This window comes from Paramormyrops kingsleyae, chromosome 16 (genome assembly GCF_048594095.1).
Source record: "Paramormyrops kingsleyae isolate MSU_618 chromosome 16, PKINGS_0.4, whole genome shotgun sequence".
NCBI classification, from domain to species: Eukaryota; Metazoa; Chordata; class Actinopteri; order Osteoglossiformes; family Mormyridae; genus Paramormyrops; species Paramormyrops kingsleyae.
In genome coordinates, this window is record NC_132812.1 from 33,318,987 (window position 1) to 33,341,872 (window position 22,886).

Genomic DNA, 22,886 nt, shown 5'->3' on the forward strand with positions numbered 1-22,886 from the left:
TGGTGAACATGAGAGGGCCTTCTGGAGGTCCTGACACCACAGTGACGGAATGTTCTGGAGCCTGGGCTCTGCTGGATGCCTCAGCTCAAACATGATCATGTGCTACTAGTGAAGCCTCTGACCTGCAGCCAGGCCGCGGGGTGTTAACCCTCTCTGGAATCACCTCCAGTGTCCTTATGATCCTAATCTTATCTCATGATCCCATAGCAGGAACAGCCTGGGTGTTCACCAGATCACCTATTAGAAATGCACTTGTTTTTAAATCCACCTGCTGTCTCCTAGTCCAAATCCCTATCATGTCAACATCACGTGGTGTCACGAGGTTTTACCTGTTAGACATTAGCTTTCCCTACCTTTATCTTAACTGGGGGAGGGGGGCAGAGATACGCTGAATCATAGACTTGTGTCATGTGTTTTTAGGATGTGGAGAACCTGTTTGTGCTTCTCTCAGCGATCCTGCACTTAGGGGACCTGTGCTTCACTGGGGCGCCGGATGAGGACGGAGCATCCGTGTTGGATTCCTGCATGCTGGAACGAGGTCAGAGCCATGCAGGGCGGCCGCTGTTCACCCCTCAGGGGTCCCACTGTCTGGTGCTGCGGGTGGCTTGGGATAGGGATGGGGGGGGGGGGGGGGGTCTTGCAGACATGGTCTTTACTCAGCCGCCCTAACATCTCCCGCGGCAGCTGCTCTGAGCAAAAGCTGCCACTCACTCCCGCGGATTTGTGCAGGAAAGCGGTCACATGTTCTCTGGGATGCCTGACTCATTCCACGCGGCATTACTCACAAACCCTGCTAGCTTCAAATAATAATTTATTACTTTATGTAACGCGCCTGCATTACAGTAAGCGCTGACCTGGAAGATGGTAAACAAGTGACATCACAGGCTGCTACGGTGTTGCTCATTCTGTTCCGAGTGGAAACTCACGGGGGCAGCTGTTGCCGGGGCCGCGATAAGTCATCGCCGCTGACGTCCGATAAAGGGGAGGCCGACGGTGATGCAGCCTCACCAACAGGCAGCACTCTGGGAATATTAAATGTTTTTACTAGATTGATAAATAGGCATCGTGAAATCAATCGCCTGTAATTCAGTGCGTTACAGGTAATGGACAGTAGGGGACCACGTTTTGAAGTGTGCAATCTGTTTATGTTCATACGTGGCTCTAAGTAGAGTGTAATTGAAGAACACATTTCTAAAACTCACACAGTCCATGGGATAGTTTAAGGAAATTTAAGGAAAGTTGAATGCTGAATGACATAAGGACTGAGTGAGTTTTGGCTCACAATACTGTCTTAAAAGAAACAAAAAATAGACTGAGGGAGCTTTGGAACTTTGCTCTTGGATTAACATGTTTAATACATAGATGAAAATGGGTAATTAAGGAGCACCTGGAGATGACGAATAGCGAGAGCTAACTCTGAGTGAGTGTCAGAGTCATGGGATTAACATTATCCCTCTCTTCAGTGTCAGACATGCTGCAGGTGAGCCCCGAGGACTTGAGCTCCGCCCTGACATCAGACGTGACATACATTAAAGGTAACCGGCACGTCGCTTCCCCTGTTACGTGGCGCGAGCTGAGCAAACGATGCCCGCGGCGATGGTCTAACACGGGTGGGGGAAAGGAAAAGGAGAAGTGGACGAATTCACCGAAGCCATGAAGCAGCAGGCCAAGAGATTCTCCAGCATCAAACGACCGTCAGCCTGAGTTGATGCAGAAAGATCCATACAGACATCTGCACCAAAACAGATCACTCCTCTTTCCAAGCTCGGCCCCCTCATGAATGATATCAGAATCAAAATCAGCTATATTCACCCTGTACAGCCCGGATACAAGCATGATATCAGAATCAAAATCAGCTATATTCACCCTGTACAGCCCGGATACAAGCATGATATCAGAATCAAAATCAGCTATATTCACCCTGTACAGCCCGGATACAAGGAATTTGTTATGGTGTAATGGGTCACATTCAAAAAAATAACATGACATAGAGTAGCAGGTAACACAGAGTCATAACCAATTGGCATAAGAATGACAATAAATATGGCACCTAGAGTTAGCAGTATAAAAATTTATAATGATAAATAATAATTAAATAATCACCCATGATCTGTATGTTAGGGGACAGCTGGGGCTTCTCATAGGTGCCGTCAAACGTTTCTGTCACGTTGCCATCTTTGTGACTTTCAGTTGCTTGTACGTTTTATCCTCCTTTTAAGCCCAGACCAGTCTTCCTCTCTTCCTGCCGTCAGCATGCCTGTGACGTTCTTTCTCACTCGTTAGAAGCACCTCTTCTTGCTGAAATGCTCCCCCGTCCTTCACGTGCCTTAATTACGGCCTTATTACCCGCAGTTGAACTTTCCCCTGTGCAAGTGCGATGTAGCCATGGTTACTCGCGTACTCTTTCCGTCCCACCCAGTCGATGTGACGTAACACCTGCAGTAAAGTAACAGCCTATGGAACACGGTGACTCCTTTGGCTGGGTGAGAGTGTGCACTCAGGATCCAGTTTATAAATGCCCATAACACATCTGTACTGCCCAGTGTTTGCTTTGTAAACTTCTGGTTATAAAAAAGGCTGGATTTATTACTTATAGTGCCAACTGCAGGATCTCAGCTTGTGTCAACCAACCTGCATCCTAAAATTGAACGAAATTGCACATCAGTGTTGACGTACTGCCTGCTTATCTTATAAGAACATCATTTTTGTTTGATCCTAACAGGGGAATAAGCCGTAATAATCAAGACTTATTTTGATTTGTTGAGAACCTCTATCACCGAGGCCCTGGTGCAGTTCATCCTACTTCACATTTCCTGTTTATCTTCATCCGTTCCCCAGGTGATGTCATCACAAGGCAACACACGGTGGAGATGTCCAGCAGCTACAGGGATTACCTGGCTAAGTCTTTATACAATCATCTCTTCAACTTCCTGGTGAATATCATCAACCGTCACCTGCAGGATCAAGAGAGGGACAAAAGGTACCAAACAGAAAGGCTGATTTATTCTCCTTTGCCTATGAGAGTACAGACCACGTGCAGTTCAGTCGGCGGAAGTCTACTTTCCTGGTGCGGCTGATGAACCTAAGAGTCATGATGCCAGCCCATAGTCATTGTCATAGAGATTATGGACTGTATGCTCTCTCTGAGAGCGACATTCCCTATCCAGTTGGCATTTCTAGTGAGCCCAAGGAAAATTCCAAGGAGACCGGCAGATGCAGTTGTGGGGAGGCCTGTCTTATTTGTTTGTGTGCATTGGCAGCTCATATAGACAGCTGTCATAAGGGTTAAAGACCTCCATAATCCCATAAGACCCCGGGCACATTTTTATATATCGATAAGCTATTTTGTCGGAACGTTGCGGACTGTTCAGTGCGATGCGTCACGGCCCATGTTAAAATGAATACACAGGATTCCTTACCCCTCTGTCTGTAGACTTAGAAGAGGGCGAGTAAAGTCATTTTCCTTAATGCCTGTTACGCAAAAAGCTAAATGTGAATGCATTACGAATTTGGTTACAGCATTTTTTAAAATAAGAAATAAGAAAAGCTATTAAGCAATGTCTTAAGCTGAATGTGAACAAAGTACACGTGGGGAGAATTAGCTATCAAAATATATTATTATTATTATTACTATTACTATTATTATTATTTACAGCAGGGGTTCCCAAACTTTTCAGCTCACGACCCCCAAAATAACCGTGCCAGTGACTCGTGACCCCCACTATCCTCGGAAGTGGTTAAAATATACAAATGTTGCGCGCAGCGGTGCACATGCGCCAATAGACCTATATCGATCCAAACATGAGCATGACAACACAAAAGAACACAACCATATCATTTTTATGCGATTATTATTTTACAATAATTCATGCACAATATACTTCTGTATCATTATATATGAATGTGTTTAAGTTTAGCATTTTTAAAGAACAAGGACTGGCTACTTCGAACTGATTTTTAATTAACAATTGACACGTTGTGTTTGGTATGATTTGAAGCCATTGGTTTCTGGTGATGCAGAATCTGATATATAGATGTATGATGCTCTGAATCCATGTGCCCCAAGGTAGTGTCTCACGGACTCTCTGTTCTCTCCGCCCTCTTGCTGCGTTTCCCATATCAGCTCCCACCCAATAAATAATAAAGCTGCATTTCTTTCTGACTCATGTGCTGATACTGTTTTAAGTTTTTTTTTTTGCATCCTTCTTTTCCAGTAATTCTGGACTCGAAATTGATATTTTGGACATTTTCGGTTTTGAAGATTTCCAGAAGAATAGTTTTGAACAGGTAAAGACCCCCCTCCCCGAACACTGATTATCCACAGCTGTTCTGTAATTAAATAACCGCAAAAGATCAGAAGGAAAAAAAAAGTAAAGAACTTTTATTTTTTGTCACCCATGTTTTTTCCATCTAATGAACCTTCATTACTTTTAAAAACCTTGTTCAGAAGTGTTGTGATCCGTAATGCTCTCTATGCTCCTCTACTCGTTTTCCTATCGATACTACTTCTGTTCTAATGTTTGAACACCTTTACCATAGTGAGATTCATATCCTTAGTTTCGCTTCTCAGATGGCAGTATTGTCAGTTATGAAATAGTCTACTGTTCTTGTAACCTTAAGCAAGATGATTAACCTGAGCTGCTTCATTAAATTGCCAGTTGTGTAATTGTGCATGAAAGTGTGCAATTCTAAGCCTTCTATATTGCTTTAGGAAGAAGTATCTACTAAACAACCAGGAAACTGCCCCGTGATGGGTTGGCGCCCCATGCTGGGTTGTTCCCTGCCTTGCGCCCATAGCCTCCAGGATGGGCTCTGGCCCCTGCGACCGTGAATAGGACAAACGGTTACACAAAATAGATAGATGTATGGAACCAGGAAGCTATTTAATTAAAAACTGAATCATTATAACCTCCAAACCTCTAAACCTCCAAAATTCTGTGTCTCACCAGCTCAAAATCATCATTTCATCACAGATATATATATAGGAGCACTAAAATATTTTAGCTTGTTTACTACAAACCTACTTTTGAGGTTTTTTCAGCTCGCTGGGTTTGCGATGATTCAAAAGTGTGTGCAGTTCCTTAATCTTTTTTAGTCACCCTGTTTAATTTAATGTCCAGATTAGTGCTCTGTTAGCAATTTCAGCACCACATAAACACACGTTTTTAAAAGCATGTAATTCTGCTCAAACACATCCTACCCAGAAACCTTCACAGCAAAGCCTACGGTTATATTTCTAAGAATTATATCCATAGTCTTCTTTGCAACAAAGCATGTAATTGCGCTTTCGGAAGACGTCTGAGCATTGCCCTGCCTGAGAGACAGACCTTGATGTGGTCTTGACAGCCTGTTGGGAATGTGGTCACCTCCTTCAGTAGGAATGCTCAAGTGCTGAGTGAGTGATTTTTTTTCCCACAGCTGGGCTCGGAGGCTACAAAGAATTTCGCACAGGCCATCTAGGAAATGCACAAACTGTCGGATCTGCTCCACACTCAATAGTGCCTTGCAGACCACACTCAATAGTGCCTTGCAGACCACACTCAATAGTGCCTTGCAGATACCAGTGGTTTCTTAATTCTTAAGAAGGAACTGTGACTGGTTGGGTCCCTGTGCAAAATAGCCAATCCCTCCCCACTCCCTGCTCACAACCACCTCCCAAAAAACAGAAGAAAAGAGAAACTTGGAGAATATGCACACGATATTTCACTTAGTTCCCAGGAAGTGTCCATGTGCAGAAGACTTAGAGAGTTACTGTCAGTCCTGCCGAGTTGTGGGTGAGTCCCTGTGGAGACCCAGCGCTCTGTGTGCTTTTTTGGATTTTCCTCGGAATAAAAGTGCCTTGCTATGACTTTCACATAAAACCAGAATAAGCAAGAATAAACCCAGATTACATATTCGACTCTTTGTAATTCTGTTCTGAAGTGGAGAGGGAGTCAGTATGTTCTTTGTTTCATCATTTAAATCCACTCTAAGAAGAGCTAGGAGGATGATAAGCTCGGATCCCAGCCCGCAGGGCTGGAGTAGGTGCCTGAGGATACTAGCAGGATCATCATTGCCTTCATTTTTCTTACCGGGGATCTATGGCCTTTTAATCATTTCCTCCCGTGACGTGTATGTTCACCGCGTCTCTCTTTAGCACCCACTTCCTGTAGCTGAGACACACGATAGTGCTTGTGTGGGTGCTTCCTGAACATCTTACCAGCAGCAGTATGGCAGTGCTCTAAATCACAGGCTGTCTGAAGGAGAGAAATGCTGACACAAGCTCCCCTGTGGATCGCTAAGCAGAGAGAGAGGAGGTGATGTCAATCTCCAAGATGGTTTTGCGTGACTGGTGATGGAGGATTGAATGCCCCCTTCCAAGAACATATAAAAAGCTTAGGACATTTAAAAAGGCCCTTACACTCGCATAAAAAGCAGTGCACCTGAAGTGAGTTCAAAATGTAGTGTTTACTCAATTGGCTGGAATTAGCCAATCATCATGCAACATCAGATTCACCCATGTCTTTGTAGCCTTACTTAACAGTACAAAATCAGTCCCTCATTTAAGACTTGGATCAAGTTTCTTCTCAAAGTTTCTCGAACCATACCCCCTTCCCTGCTCAGTCACTGTTTTATCCTCAATATACCATAATAAGTCACCAGAGAAACACGGACAGATTCAACATGGTTAGGCTATGACAACTTGAGTGGATAAGTGTGAATTTTGCATCATTGGGGAATAACTCAAATAGGTCTTTTTAGTGAGCCGCAGCATTAGTGAACCCAGTCTTTTATGTTAGTGATGGAACCCTTACAACTCTTTCCTGTAGTGGATAAATCCACTCTTTGCATTCATTACCAATGTCCTACACAAACCACTATCTATTGTGTTTCTTACCAATAACTTCTTCACTAACTGGAGTCTATGGTCTTATTAATCCCATCTCAATAGGTAACGCAAGGCTGTAAAGTGTCAATAAAATATATATAAATGATGTAAATGACTTTGGCTAATGGTCAAATATGTATATTTACAGAGAGACCAAATACTATGTTTCGCTTATTAAAGCAGAGATAATTCTGGTGGTGGGCAATAAAAAAAAAAAAAAAAAAAAAAAAAAAAAAAAATTAAAGCAGAGACCATAAGTTTATATTAGTAGTTAGGATCTACACCCTTAAGTATGTGCTCATTAGATCCTATATGATGCCTTTCTACTCCATCGAGGGAAATGTGTAAACGATTGCATGTGATTGAGGTGCTAGTTTCTAGTCCATAAAATAAAACAGTGGTTTTGCTGTGTGGTGCAGTGTTTTGCTAAGGAATAACTATCCTGGTTTTCTGTGAAATTTGAAGAAAAAGAAAAACGAGTGGCTGTAGGTGATGGGGGGATGAGCAGATGAAGCTGGAGGTGTCACTGTTGGGATGTTTCATCAGAACCTGTAATAGTTGCTGACGTGGGGGACCACGCACGTATTGGAAGAGAGTGTATTCTGAGCAGAAGGCAGACAGACTTGGCAAGCAGTTGCAGGTGTGTGTGTAACACTAAGCTTAACAGCGGGTAACCACTCTAGAGTGCCTTAAGGTCCCAGAGGAGCGGTTGTTTTGAAAAACAAATAAATAAATAGGGGAAGTGTCCTCAGGGGCTTACTCTCCCCCAGACGGGGGACTTTATGTGCACTAATAAAAGCTCCATTACATCACCCCCCCCCCCCAGCCCCTCCTAAAACTCCCCTCCCTCCTCATTTGTACGTCTCCAATAACCTATAAACATGACAGGGTTGGTAAAGTAACAGCAGGTGAAGTAAGGTTATCCTCCTTGAACACTTAATGATCTCACAAGGCCCAAAGTGGGCTGTGACTGAATAGTGGCTTCCACATAAAACAAAATAGCAATAATGATGTGATTTTTTTGGTCTTTTTTTTTTTACCGAAATTACATGATGGCGGAAACCATTTTGTAAATACTGTTCTGTACTGGTTTGTGGTTATGAGAGAGGTATTAGTTTGTTCTCCTAATGCAGCACCACAGCACACCATAAATCTGTGCTGTAGTGGTCCCAGATGTTATAAGTTTCTTTTTCCCCGACAATTAATGAATAACAAGTAAATGGTGTTTCAGATATTGCGGCGTTAAATTACATACACCATGAAAATACAAGCACCTGCCACAGATTTCGACTGAATAAAATATGCAGAATATCTGTGTTTAGATGGCTGTAAAATGCTTTTTATGTGTTGAAATCTGTGGATTTGTTTCCGATATTTATATTGGGTTTGCAACCGTGTTTAGTTTTGGACTCTCTGAGCTACTGCAATGATTGTGTTTAAAATCTTAAATGTGCAAAATGTCATGGATAAAACCTTGCTTTGATGTTTAAGCTACCAATGTTTAATATTTAATACCAGTGTTTGTGTGTATCTCTATAGCTCTGTGTCAACATGACCGATGAGAAGATCCACCAATATGTGACGGAAGTACTTTTCATGGACGAGCAGAGGGACTGTCTACAGGAAGGAGTTGCTATGGAAACTTCGTACCATCCTCGAAACCAGTCCTCCATTCTAGATTTCTTTTTCCAGGTACTAGAATCGGGAGCACACCAAGAACACTTCTCTTTACTCGCATGACTAAAGATGCAAGAGCATGTCAGTCAGGCTCTGGTCTCACTGATCCTCCACAAACATTATTGTTCTCCACATTTTATATGTCATACGAGGAGAAGTTTTTATCATAGGTCGTTAGTGTTATCATATAAAAGTGCAGGTTTTTAGACATATTTCATGGTTATCATGGGATATAATTTATGAGAAATGACAATTTTATTGCCCTTTTATAGAGGAATGACTCTATAATGCACAATATGAGAGAATTCAGTAACTGCATGCTATATAATGACACAATGATTCCCCTTTATATCTTGGTATGGGCATTGCATGGTCTGGGGGCTCAGGATATAAATTGTCTAAATGTTCTTTATGAGCTCCTGAAGTTCCCATCTCTGTCGATATGGTTAATGCCCGTACGGTACATTCAGGTCATTGTGACCAGGCTGTGACACAGCACTCAGTTATCCACAGGGATGTGAGGGGATTCTTTGTCACCATTTCCTCCACTCTCCCCAGGCACCCCACGGTCTGTTCTCTGTTCTTGATGCGGAGAGTCGCAGCCCCTGTCCAGAGGAGCTGTCTTTCTACAGGAGGCTGCAGGCCAGCCAGGATGCCGGCAGTGCGGCTGGGGTACTCCTGTCCCCCAAAGACAGCAATGGCAACCCTCCAGCGGGGAACCAGGGGCCCACATTCACCGTCACTCACTATGCCGGCACGGTGAGTTCGCTGTGGCTGTCTGCCCCTACCATTCAGACAGCATTGTTTTGAATTGACAGTATTTCACACATATTTCTTATCTTGTCCATTATCAGAGGAACTTATCTTTCACTTATCATAAACTTTTCAAACGCAAAAAGAATGTTTTATATATACAGTCATCCCTTCACATTCAAGAGGGTTAGGGTTAGGGTTTGATTTAGGCTTAGGGTTAGGGTTAGGGTTAGGCTTAGGGTTAGGCGTGGAAGGTCCCTGCAAATGTGTAAATCTGTGAATAATATTAATATTAAAGACGCAGTATGCCCATACACTAACAAATATTAAATAGCAATATTTTTTATATATTGTGATTTTATGTGATCAAATTCATTTTCAGTCTTGTTTATATATTTTTGGTTTGTGCATCTTCTGTGAGTTTCGGAGATCTCTCGCAAGCTCCAAAAATATCCCCATTAAATTTTTCACGGCCAGCTTGCGGATAACCAAAACCGTGAAAGTCGAATTCACAGATCTGGAGGGGTAAAGGTAATTGAATCCATGCTTATATAAGAATCTTTTCTTATTCTTTGAGGAACACATTCCTGACTCTCTTTCTTTGGGCAGAGATGTCCATGTCCACATCAAAATACAGCTTCTGACAGAAGATCTGAAAGGTTTTGGTGCTAAAATATGACATCATAAAACACATGCAAATTACACAGTGTAAAATACGTGCTTTCTGTTTAAATATTAATAATAACGAATTGCAGACATTAGAGCATAGCACAGTAAATCATAGAGTTTTATTACTGTTCCGTGGGTGCTATATCTACTGAGATAGCAATAAAATGCTATGTGCCACAGACTGAATCCTTCAGAAGACCAGGTATGAGTTTTCCAGTTTGTTTTAATAATTATTTATTCTTAAAAAACAGAGTTTTTATTTATTTGATGCACTGTATACGTACATTTTTCAGCAGTAACATTTATCTTGCTCATAGTCTCTCATGCATTTTGGACATCTTGGGGTTGAGTCCTCGGTGCCTCACATTTCTGCTGAGAGCATCAGACTAACTAAGCAGAAATTCCACGTGTGGTGATTGGTTGACAAGCTCCATTCGTATCAGTGAAATCTCGTGCTATGTGAAATATCTCCAGACAGTACCGCAGTAGCTTATATGTGTTCCCATTTTGAGAGACAGAAGCTCTTTAGCTTTTTTGCAGTTCTGCTAGAGGCAATACCTGTTGACTAAATAGTTTACATTGTCTGCTGAGGAGTTTTCCCTGACCACCCATGGTTTTCTGGGCCATGTGTGCGGGCCATAAAAATCCATTTTCCACCATTTTTCTTGACAGCAGAGCTAACTCGCTGGAATGGTACTACAGTACACTTTTCAGTGAGGTATTTTACCAGCAGTCAGCAATTCCCATAAAACATCTAGTGTCATAAATATATGTGTGTTGGCACAGTCACAAAATAATAATGGGTTTTATTTATATACAAATATGTATATAAATATTATAAATGTATATTACTATATGTATATAAATCTCTCTCTGTTTAGTCAGTGCTACCCAGTTCTGTTTTAATAGCTACAAAACCTTGCTAAGAAGTACATTATATCAAAATGTGTTATTTCATGTCTAAAGTGGTGACTTGTTTCCCTACCCTTGGGTGGCTAGACAACCTATGACCTTACAGGATTACTTGAGAGAAACAAGGACAACTTCCCCCAAAGCCTTCTCCTCGTGATGAAATGTAAGTCTTACTTCGCCTCATTCCTCATTTCTTACATCTGAATCTTTTCTTTAAAGTTGTGTAAAAATATAAAACAATTTGGTTAAATGTTTGTCTACAGGCACAAAATTTGTTAGTGTCAGCAACATGCATTGCAAAAAATGCTGATGTGCTACGAGGATTGGGGCACATTCATAATTGTGTCAAAATACTTGCAAACAAGGATAGACGTTAATTGCCCACCATAATTAACATCATAGGGAAGTCAGATTCACTCATTAACAATGTGTGAGGCTTTCTGTCTCACTGGCTCTGTTTTATCGGGTTAGGGTCTTTCACCCTTATGTTTGTTCGGATATTACTTGAAGAATCGAGGAACAGGTGCCGATTTGGAGAATGACGTGGGACAGAGGGAGAGTGTGGCTCGAGATGCGCTAAAAAAAAAAACCATCAATCACATTGATTAACATCATCACAACAATGTTAAGAGGACTTTATGAGCGCACTTCAGCTGGAATATTTATTGCACCATTTTTGTGAGCGAAAGGTCAGTTTAGCTTGGGTGGGATTCAAAGGAATCAGGGTCGGAATAGTCAACACTCCTGTAATTTTGATGTGCAGAGATAATTACCCTGGGCACTTGTTTTAATTAGTGCTAAACATGTATGTCTCAATTTATTTTCTTTCACTGAGTCAATTCATTAACTCCCACACATGACCGATATTTTTGCATCAAACACTGTCCTCCTGAGGGGATTCTATGCAAAGCATCGTTCAAGTTTGCCCATGGAGAAGGGCTCTTTTCGGAAGCTTCCATGGTAGATAAGCCAATTCTCAATGGCCTCGTTGCTGGTAATAGCCATATGATGTGAATTTCCACATGATCTCAGCCTCACATCTGGGCCCATTGTATATCCAGGTTATTCCCCTCTTTTCTCTGGACAGCCAGTGAGAACATCCTCATCAATCAAATGTTCAAGTACAAGATGGCACATACTGGAGTGCTGCTTCCACCATCTGACTGCTTCAAGACTCATGGGCATAAAGCTGGTCAATTTCATCCTCAGCCAACATCGGCGTGTGCGGCCCTGGATGATAAGTACAGGGACATCAGCAAGGTGTGATCTCTTATACACTGCGGTACCCAAAGCCATGTTCTCATTGTAAATGAGTGCGAAAAACACCAGAATCATTTCACTGGACTGCAAAGTCCTTACCGTGACTCAAACAACATCCTTGTAGAATGTAGATTTTTGCCAAAATTAAGCAATTTAGAAGAAAGGCTTGCAAAAATTAAGTAAAATAGTACATGCTTTTTAGAAAAAAAATGTTTTCTATCAGACATTGAACACATAAGTTAAAAGCAAAGTTCTTTTGTTATATATATATAAGAAAAATATATATGTTTTCCAATGTACCCTGTGAAGTTGTATAACAGTGTTTATGAAAGGCTGCTTTGTGCTGGAGTGCAATGCCCATGCTGAGGTTACGAAAGCCCATGACATGTATTGGCACCTCTTGGTCTGCTCAGGGCAGATCAGGACACTTGCCACAGGTGGATAATAAGGTCATTATGTGCGGCTAAAAACAATCAGTGTCAAAGCCTGGTTTCCGCTCTGCCATGGGTACATTTCACATATGACCTGCTGGCAGAACAAATAGCCACGGTCCCTATTTTTAGTCTCCTATCTGATGGAGGTCGCCTTCGAAAGTAACTTAAATTAGAAACCATTAATCTAGCCATGCTTTCCATTGGTCTTTATCGATCCAGACCCTTCCCTATGAACAGCACAGCTGCCAAATGACAGCATCCTGCTGGACCCACTCCCATTCTCCGAAATACGTTTTTATTATTATTATTATTATTATTATTATTTTTGCTTAACGAGTCATGCAAGTGAAGCATGACACATTCCTAGGGATATGAGGGCCGTGCGATGTCATGATGACCGATGGGAAAAAGTCGCTTTATTATTGCCTGAAAAATGTGAGTAATTGGGCTTTTGGTTTTTAATTACATGACAAGTGACTCATTTTGTAAGTGCATTGCTGATGTACACGAATGATTATGATATACATATTTATATAAATGAAATTTAAATATGAAAGCCTTCACTAACGCCAGGGGCACGATGCTGTAGTCATTCTCACTATTATGAAATCAAAAATATCTGGATTGAACCATAATCTCAACTCTCACATTTATAGAATTGTGCCTTTTATGTGCCCAAGACCTTCATATATCACTGGAACAAAAGAATCCTAAGAAAGTTACCCTAACCTTCCTCTCGGTGCTGTGTGTATTTATATTCTGGGAGAGAAGGGGTCTGGTGCTTATGGCAATATATTCAAAAGAGATTCATTATAATCTGATTACAGCTCTTTTCTTTATGAAAAGCAAAATGAGTTTACAGTGTCTAGATAAGGCAGTTAATGAAACCTCCAGATAACCTAAGAACTAAGCTGGAGAATCAGTGCCATAGGAAGCCACTGGTGTGCTCAGGTACCATTTGAATTTCCATTGAGTCAGTTAAGTCTCGATAAGAATTCAATCCTGTGGTCTATTCAGTATGTGTGTAGGTATTTTGAAAGAAGACTGTAAAATGTATAATTTGATACATTGTGCAATATGTACAGAAAACTTGAGCGTAATAAGTCCAAAAGTGTTTATCCTCCCCTTATTAACCAGCCCTATCACCTTCCTTCACAAAATGAGTCTCTTGGTACCACAAATGACTTCCTTTCATCTTCAGGTGTTTAGGAAATTGATGCCATTGTTTCTTTCAACTTGTCTCTTGTCGGAAAGCTGCTGCAGAAGGATGGAACGACCTCCTTACTGCAAAGGCTGGAGGAAAACGGACGCATGACAGTGGCAGCCCAGTTGGCGGTGAGCCCCAGAACTCGGGCCGCACGTCTGTGTCCCTGCTGTCATTGTCAGATTGACCTGGGGGTTGCGACAAGGTAGATGACTGTCTGTCTTCCTCTTTGGACTAGAATTCACTCTCTGAGATCACCAGCAAACTGAAAGGCTGTGCCCCTCACTTCATCCACTGCATCAAACCCAACGACAGCAAACGGCCTGACTTCTTCAACAGCCAATATGTTTCCTCTCAGCTTCAACATGTGGGTGTCCTGGAGATGGTAAAGATGATCCGCTATGGATACCCTGTCCGACTGTCATTCACCAGCTTCCTGGCCCAGTGAGTAGCCTCCCAAAATAATTCAGTGACATGTATAACACTGTAAATCAATGAGCCGAATGTGAGCACAATGTGCTCTCTTCTATTTGGCAAACCCTGTTCCATTTACATTGGCTAAGGGTCATTCATTGACCTGTGATCATCCTTGGGATGCATGAAAACATCAAGGTAACCAGAAACAGCAATGGCAATCCTCCAAGGTGTAATTGTTCAGAAGGGACAGATAGATGGAAAGATAGACAGATGGATGGACGGACGGACGGACGGACGGACGGACGGACGGACGGACGGACGGATGGATGGATGGATGATAGGACCGCTTTGATAAATTATGCTGATTTGCATTGTATAATCAGCCGTCTCTGAGAATCAGGCGACTTTTTCCTATTTTACACTTAATGACTTGGACAGTGACCTGACCACTAGTGACCTGATTCTTGACTTGGCCTTCAGGTGGGGTGACTTCACTATAGCACTGGCTCCCAAGCATTAAACGTGTCCCGATTTGTTTTGTCCCCAGTAATTTAGATCAAAGTTGTGACACCGATACTAAGACCCATAGCAGTCAATTGACATTTTTCATTCCTTTTATGTCAAGCATTTGAGTTTTTATTTTCATTTGTTCAAACAGCCCTTTGATTTTTTCAGGGAATGTTAAGTTTTCATGTTTAGTCTAAATCCTGTCCACACATTCTGCTTTCCATTATCCCCAAAAAGAAAAATGTTCCTTAACAAGCTTGTTGGTTGTGGCTCATTTCCCTCGTCACATGTTTCTGTTTGCTGTTCGATATCCTTCTGTAATCATTAGTTTGAAACTTCCCACATACTTCTTTGTAGAGGTCACCAAACTATGTGTCAGTCCAAAAATGCTGTGAAGATGTAGAAGTATGATGTAACTTTCATGAGTGTGATGGTCTGATGTCAGGATAACCTCAGAAAGGTTCAGAGTGACCTGCTTTTGTACTAGGGAGGTTTCGGTTTGATAATGCGGAAAAGCAGCAGAGGAAGTATGCATTTCAATCCCCCTTCTGTCACATTGGCTTTTGGATTGTGATGTTCAGAGTGACAGGAGCTGCAAGCCTAGCTGTTTTTTTCTCTTGTTTTTTGTCAGGTCAACATAACCTAAGATTCTGACCTGGAGCAGCTCAGGAACTCTCATAGCTTATCATATAATCTCTATTTCACCTTCCGTCCAGGTGGAACAGAATACTCTGTTCCGAACATAGGGGTTTGAGCAAATTAACTGAAAGGGCTTCACCAAGCTCATTTTCTCTGAATGTACTGTGATTATGCTGTATGTCACATTGACAGGCACTGAGGTGTCAACGAGGCACTTGCAAAGTGTTGAAAAGATCCTCCTAGTCCTCTCACTCTGTTCTTTTGAACAGCTTGCAGAAATATAGGACAGCTTTCAATACCTTGGTAGATGCAGAAACGGATGAAAGAATTATAGTTCTTCCGTTACTTCTATGGTCTTGGATGACAATCAAAGCAAAAGGATAAAAAGTTGTAGTAAACATCATTAATCTTTTGCCAGTGCTAAAGGAGTGGGTCTGTTCTCTTTTCGAATTTAGAGATAAAATATAGACCACCTTGAGCACATTGTTTCAAACAAGTCTTAAACAGCAGGGATAAAGCCCAACAGAATAGGGTTAGAATGGCAGTTTTCAATTCCCAAAATAGGCGAAGAGGCGGAGCTTTCAATTTACCATCCCAGTCTCTCATACAGCTTGATTGGGTCTCATAAATAGTCCTTATTTTCCCCAGAGATTCCCAGTGCTTGCTGCTCCCATCCTATATTCTTAAATTACGCAAGTTATTTATATTCTGAAATGAACGCACGATGCACTGATAGCTCCTGAGTTTTGTATTCCGACAACATGAGAAGCCAACGCCTTGAGGCACGGAGATGGCATTCCCGATAAGGTTATTCTCCACAAACAACTTGATATGTCCGTATCCATTATCCATTATCCTACTAAGGTCTGCCATCTTTCATAATGCATATACAAATCCCCACAATCGGGCATGGTAAATTGAATGTCTGTTTCCTGTGCTGTTATGTATTTGAATGGTTAACATCACAATGACGTAACGCCCTTGTTAAGGGCTTGGCAGGGACGGTCAGCTGACGGGGAGTAGTTCATGTAAATTCCTCTTTGCGGAGGTCATTTGACATTCATGTGGATTTGCACTGGCTTTTCCAGGAGGTGACTTTCCATTTACTTCTATTCATCTTTCTGGAGCACGTTGCATGTGGAGTTGAAGAAGCCCATGTTTTACATCACAAATGAAGATTAATGAAGTTATTTTTGAAGATTAATATAAGTACATCACAAGGCCTACTGACCCACAGTGGACATTCTTCCTCCTCATCCTAAAATTATATTTGTTTGCAGTGGTATTTTCTCCCCTAATACCCATTCAAACAAGTATATGTATTACGCCAAAGCTAAAATGAATGCTTTGGATGTCTTGTCCTGTCTGTCCTTCCCTTGGTTAAAATAAATTCATGTTTGCTGAATTCATCTCTACATATCTCTAGAAGACCGACTCTGATATTTCTAAATCATTTATTGCACAATATTTAAAAATCTCTGTAAATGGTTAGGACCTGGCTCATGCATGCCTATGAAGCCACATATGTTACATACAGGACTTAGGTATATCTTATATGCCATAGATTGGGTTACTTTGCAGTAATATGTCAAAACAAATTCACATCAATGTTTTTTTTCTTCATTGTCAAATCATACCCAAGTAAAGCATTTTTGCTTTACAGTAAATATATCACTCAAGGACAACCACTTATGCAGCCTGTTGTGTTTTTTCTGTATTTGAAGGAAAATATTTTCCAGTGACTGAAAGACCACTGTGCTGTTTTCATGTGCTATGTTGAGCTGCTAACTAGTTTGTTATTCAGCTTGAACAAACAGAACAAGTGCTTAGAGTTATAAATCACATTCCTGTCCTAAGTATATTAGCAATGTTTACCTTCCTTTTCCTCGTACCTATGTACTCTTCCATTGAACATGACGCATCAACACAACATGCACTACCAGTCAAAAGTTTTTGCACACCTCAAATTTGTGCCACTTTTCCATTTATTTCATGAACTGCAGATTTGTTATTCATATTAAGCACTGGAAAGTTGAGTGAACAACTATAAATGAAAATTTAAGTCAAATAAAATTTCCTTTATAACATGGAAAGATTCTAGGTTGTCCTTTAACTTTAAATGCACTAGTTAACTGTTTCATCCCATTAAACAGCACTATATAATTTTCCTTGTAGAAAGAATGCCTCAAATTTTCTCTGCCGTTGTTACTGCTAGAGGAGGTTACTTTGATTAGTCAAAGATATGACATTTTTTTTGCCAATAAAGGTACTCAAATGGAGAACATACTGTAAATTTGTTTGTTAGCAAAGTATATTGAGTATATTTTTAGTAAATGCTAAAGGGGTGACATACATATGTAGAAAATCTCAGTGTATGCAAAAACTTTTGACGGGTAATGTATGAAGACTCGTGTATCCGCCCCACTTTCTGTATTTATTTATTCTGTTCTGGTATTTATTTTTCTGTTCCATTTGAAGTCGTGTGTCTGCATTTCAGTACTCTTGGCAACATAGAATTCCCATGTTTCAGCCCTTAATGTCTCGCAGTGCACATTAGCTAGGTGACACTACCTAATGATTAGCGATATCACACTTCCATTTTGAATCTATGCAGGAAGGATTGTCATCGGCTCGATTTTGTTGTTCCCTGCCGTTGCGTTCGCATACTCGTGTACACGCAGAGATAATGCCCTTCTTCGTAAACTGTAGAGGACAAGTCAGGTAAAGCTATACGCAGTTCACAGTTGATCTTTGGAAGAAAGGAAGAAAGTCATTTAAGGTCTATTCATGAGAAGCGTGCTATTTGATATTCTCCGGTAGTTTTGTGGGAAAGGCAGCCTTCTGAAATATAACAGATATATATAATATATTATAGCTAGCTGTCAACTTAACATCATTTGAGTCAATGCTCATGCAGTCTGATGAGTTTAAAGATATCTTCGTTTTCCATAACAAAGTCCAATAAATGACGTTGTTGGACTCTCGTCTGAGAGTCTTCCTCCTTTTGACTCCTGGGGGCAGGGTGGTGGGGTATGCGGTGCACCTTTGCCTCCACAACGCTATTTGGAGTTGGGTTACGAAAAGATCACAAAACAAGTCAGTAACATGCATGCTTGACACTTGATACCGAACACAGTGCATTTCAACACAGGAATACATCTTAAAGAGCTTACGATGCAGTCTAAAAAAAATGTCATCGATATCCCTGTATACTAGTTGTCTGGGTGTACTCCTCACACTGGGACAAATGAGGACTCCTGAAGTTATTTAGGGGAACATGAGGAACTTATCAATATCCCAAATAGAAAATATGAGTTGGTGTCCCTTTAAGAGGTTATTAAAGTCCAAACTAAATTATTTGGTACTAGGAGGAACATGAAGGATGTGGATACACTTTTAATAGCCTCCAGCCCTGTCGTGAATTGAGCCATCAGTCTACTTTCCCTGAGAAATTTAGAGGGAAATAATAGATTTTCAGATAATTAGAATGTAATCTACAAGGTCCTTCTTCTAATGAAAAGCAATATGACATATGTTAATATATGTTAATGGTGGTATAATGGTCTATACACACACACACACACACACTGAGTGGCCAGTTTATGAAGTACATCTGCTTGTTAACACAAACAACCTGCTTCTCCACACAGCGAATAATGTGTCTGCAACTGAATACATACAGCATAAATACACGATCAAGAGATTTAATTACCATCTGGCTAAGCGTTAGCATGGCTAAGATGCATGATCAAAGCGATTTTGAACATGTGATTGTTGCTGCCAGTTGTGGTGGCGCCAACATGTCAGAAAGAGGTTCATTCCTGGGACTGAAACACAATTAAATGTCTACTTTCCAGAGCATCATGCAATAAACAAACAAACAATCAGTCCGTCAGCAATTGTGAGGGTAAAAACACCTTATCATGAAAGGTCAGAGGACAATGGCCAGACTTGTTAAATACTGTAAATGGTGACAAACGCTAAAATAATAGCTCAGTCCAACAGAGGCATGCCGAATTTGTAATCGTGAAGATGTTCTGGCAGCAAAACTGAGACTTGACTGGTACTACCCAGGTGTTCCTAATGAAGTTACCGCTGAGTGTGTATATATGATTTACTTAGTTGTGGAACATTTGCTGGATAATGTGGTATTGTGCGAATTAACAGCACATTTCACGTTCCACTGCTGTGGCTTTATGTTCTCTTATTCAGTATGCAGTATACTATTTGATTCTTATAAACCAGACACTGCTAAGATCTGTTCTGGGTATGGGGGATTCATGTCGGAATCTCGCAGTTATGACGATCCTGGTTTCATCTGGTTCCATCCTATATTTGGCCTCATTATACCTTTAACATTTTAAGACAAGTTAATTGGACGGCCTCCTGTTACACTTGACCTGGAAATATGTTTATAGTTCTAGAATCTCAGAGAAAAATGGTAGAGAGAAGATGGTCACTATCTAGCTCCTCAGAACTATTAGCAGTGTCAAAACACATCTCACATCCAGAATGCTTGATTATTTCATTTAATTGTTCTGTTCTTTTTAGTGCCTTAGTGCGGCGTTTCCCAATCCGGTCCCCGGGACCCTCAAACAGTTCAAGGTTTTGTTGGATGGATAAAAACACGGACTGTCTGGTGGTCCCCGAGGACTGGGTTGAGAAACACTACTTTAGAGATTATCATCCAAAAAGCGAAGAAAGTGAATTAAGAAACACATCGAGAGCTTCAGTTCGGCATAGCAATAAATAATGTCATGTGACTTGTTTATTCGAACTGCTCAGCTGCCCTTTTGTGTGTCGGACCGATTGAGTCTGACAGACACAAAAAGCCTTTGTGAAAATGGTTTCCATTCAAACAGACTGATTTTTTCCTGTGCCACCCTAGATACCAGGATTTGGCTGCCACCATTCTAAAAGACAAGAGAATGTCTTCTGTGGAGAAGTGTCGCCATGTTCTACAGCACTGCAAGCTCCAGGGATGGAAGGTTTGTGACCTTTAACCCTTCTCCCTCCAAAAGATGTACGTTTGGCAGAAGGTCCATCCTTACCCGGAACACTTAGTTTGTGGTTAAATCTTTTTTTTTCTTCATTATTGGTTTTGTTTCTTTTTCATATGTAGGGGAAGACTGATATCTTCAGAATATGTAGATAAAATGTATACATTTTTACAGGAAAAAAAGTACTAGAAATGATAGAAAATATAGAATAATGACAATTTCAGACTATAAGATCCATATTTTGTAACTCAGGTGGGAGCACTTTTTATCCCCTGTTTAATACAGGGGGTTTTGTAAAATTCACACGCTGATATTCCACTTCTAATGAAATATTTATTTACTGCTGGAGAGTCTGTAAATAATAAAATAAAGTTTTATTTCTTTGGGTTTGAAGAAAAAAAATGGGACCCACCCTAGAGCTTCACTGGCAAAAACACGATGATGTGGTGCAGTAGTGAGTTATCAGTGATCAAGATGTTACAGCGGCTGTGAAGCCCATCCAGCGTATGTCAGGCTGTGGAAGGCATTTCAGTGGCATTCGCCAATGCACCATAAACAGTGACACACTACTTGTTATTGGCACTCGCTTATGCATCTTTCTCCAGAAGCGGTTATCCAGGCTGGCGGGCATTGAAAATTAGCATCACTTTTGTAAATGAGTCACAATGTAGTTAGACTTAGTACAGTTTTCATATTGAAGAGCACTGGCCGGAGATTAGTTCTAAAAAAGCATTAACACAATCAATGTGCAACCTACACACATGAAATTCTTTTTATTTTATGATATGCGAAGCACATTAGATGGGTTTAAACACATGGGATGGTGAATTTAATATGTCATTTAATATGTTGAAACCCGTTGCCTTTTCAGCCCACACATTTGCTTCACACTCTGCAGTTATCGTTGTTATCTAGGGCTCACTCCCTCTGTCCCTGCGAGCGATAAGTCAGCCCTGTGTTTATCTGTGTGTGAGGGCAGCTGGGGAAATCAGTGTCTCATGCTACATGATTGTAATCTCCTTTCTCTCGCTGCAGTAACTGTGCAAAGACTCCCTTCGTAATCCTACCCCTTGTCTTATACACACTCGTGAAGCCGCACAGAAAACAGACACACACTGTCTGTTCCCTCTGTCCAAGCTGTCTGCCAAGCCGACAAACCTTGGCCCAGCAGGATGTCGTCACAGTGAGGGGAAAGAAGATTCCTTACGGTATTACTGGGTTGACCATAGTACCCCCAAGATCCTTCAGCTAAAATAAAGGAAGCTGACGTAAATGCAAGAGAATTTTGAGCATTTCCTTTTTCTGATAAACACCAAATTGGAATGCACTGAAAATATTCAGCATTTGGCATCTCAGGTCCAGAAAATACAAATCCAGACCAAGATTTTGTTTCTACCAACTTTGCCCAACACTGAAAATATGTTTTCGTTGTTGTTATTATTGTTTTTGATTTCACGTACTCTTTTGCCAGGTATTATACTAATATTCAGCGGCATCCTGTATATATAACGGCGTACATAATACTCTCCGGCTTCCCCCAGGTTTCTGCGGCTCTGGGGCTTTTACAGAAAAGCCCCAGAGAATGTTCTGAGGGCTGCCCTGGGCTCCAGACACGATTCCTTAACCCCAGAAAACCTGCCACACACTTGTATTTGCACACAAGGTCAAATGAGTGGCAGGAAGAAAGACGAATGGGATGTCAAAGTATGAAAGGTGCATGATTGTACAATGGTGTTCGCAACGCCAATTCAGCAGCCTTGGCAGCGCTTGCAGCTAAGGGGCAAAGGGAAAGTGTCGACACAGAGATGGTGTGTCAGGATATAACACCCTCAATTCCTAAGATGCAGGATGCATAAGCATGTCCCTCCTCTGAAGATATTACTGATATCTGAATGTTTTTATCGCTTGGCCTATTGGCTTTCTGTCTCACAGGGCTAGCTAGTAAAGCACATGCCTTGTTCTCATTAACTTTATAATTATGTTTATGGAGTTGACTCTTGGCCAAATGACAGTTCTTTTCTCTGGGACATTTGCACGAGGTAAGTTTCGGTAGAAACAGCACTCTGGTCTCATTTCAAAACTTAGAGAGTGTTGTTTTTTACTTGGAAGTCACATACAAATCAGCACAGGTGTGGCATACAATGGAAATGAGAAATGTGATTGAGAATCTCTCATTAAACTTAATTATGTTCTTGTGAAGTATGCCAGTTTTTTTTTTCCTTTTTGATTTTCTAAATTCAAATGCTGTTTTAGTTGCTATCCATGTTTTCCAGTTTATTTTAGAAGATAAATCATTAGGGCACTGATGGTGTTTCTCCACTTTCCAGATCGGTCAGACCAAGGTGTTCCTGAAGTTCTGGCAAGCCAAGCAGCTTGATGACCAGTGCCACCAGATGCAAAGAAGGATCATAATGTGCCAAAAAGGTACCATCTCTTAATTGATTTTATTTATTTATTTAATTAAGGACCAATCCAATTACAGTACATACTATCAACTGAAATGCTTTACGGAGCACTGCATCAGTCAGCCTTTTGGTGGCTGCCTC

The 22,886-nt window shown here is 41.1% G+C and overlaps 1 protein-coding gene across 5 annotated transcripts in view; it reads left to right on the forward strand.

Moving 5' to 3' along the window:
- Positions 1 to 22,886, forward strand: part of LOC111843647 (unconventional myosin-XVI-like) — a 118,346-nt gene that overhangs the window by 63,722 nt on the left and 31,738 nt on the right. For all 5 annotated transcript variants that reach the window (XM_072700900.1, XM_072700897.1, XM_072700896.1 and 2 more), the window contains 12 exons: positions 421 to 538; positions 1,464 to 1,535; positions 2,839 to 2,980; positions 4,215 to 4,287; positions 8,408 to 8,560; positions 9,104 to 9,304; positions 10,967 to 11,042; positions 11,967 to 12,139; positions 13,828 to 13,908; positions 14,016 to 14,221; positions 20,229 to 20,328; positions 22,668 to 22,764. In XM_072700900.1, coding sequence (XP_072557001.1) covers positions 421 to 538; positions 1,464 to 1,535; positions 2,839 to 2,980; positions 4,215 to 4,287; positions 8,408 to 8,560; positions 9,104 to 9,304; positions 10,967 to 11,042; positions 11,967 to 12,139; positions 13,828 to 13,908; positions 14,016 to 14,221; positions 20,229 to 20,328; positions 22,668 to 22,764 — 1,492 coding nt within the window. The remainder of the gene's footprint in view (positions 1 to 420; positions 539 to 1,463; positions 1,536 to 2,838; positions 2,981 to 4,214; positions 4,288 to 8,407; positions 8,561 to 9,103; positions 9,305 to 10,966; positions 11,043 to 11,966; positions 12,140 to 13,827; positions 13,909 to 14,015; positions 14,222 to 20,228; positions 20,329 to 22,667; positions 22,765 to 22,886) is intronic.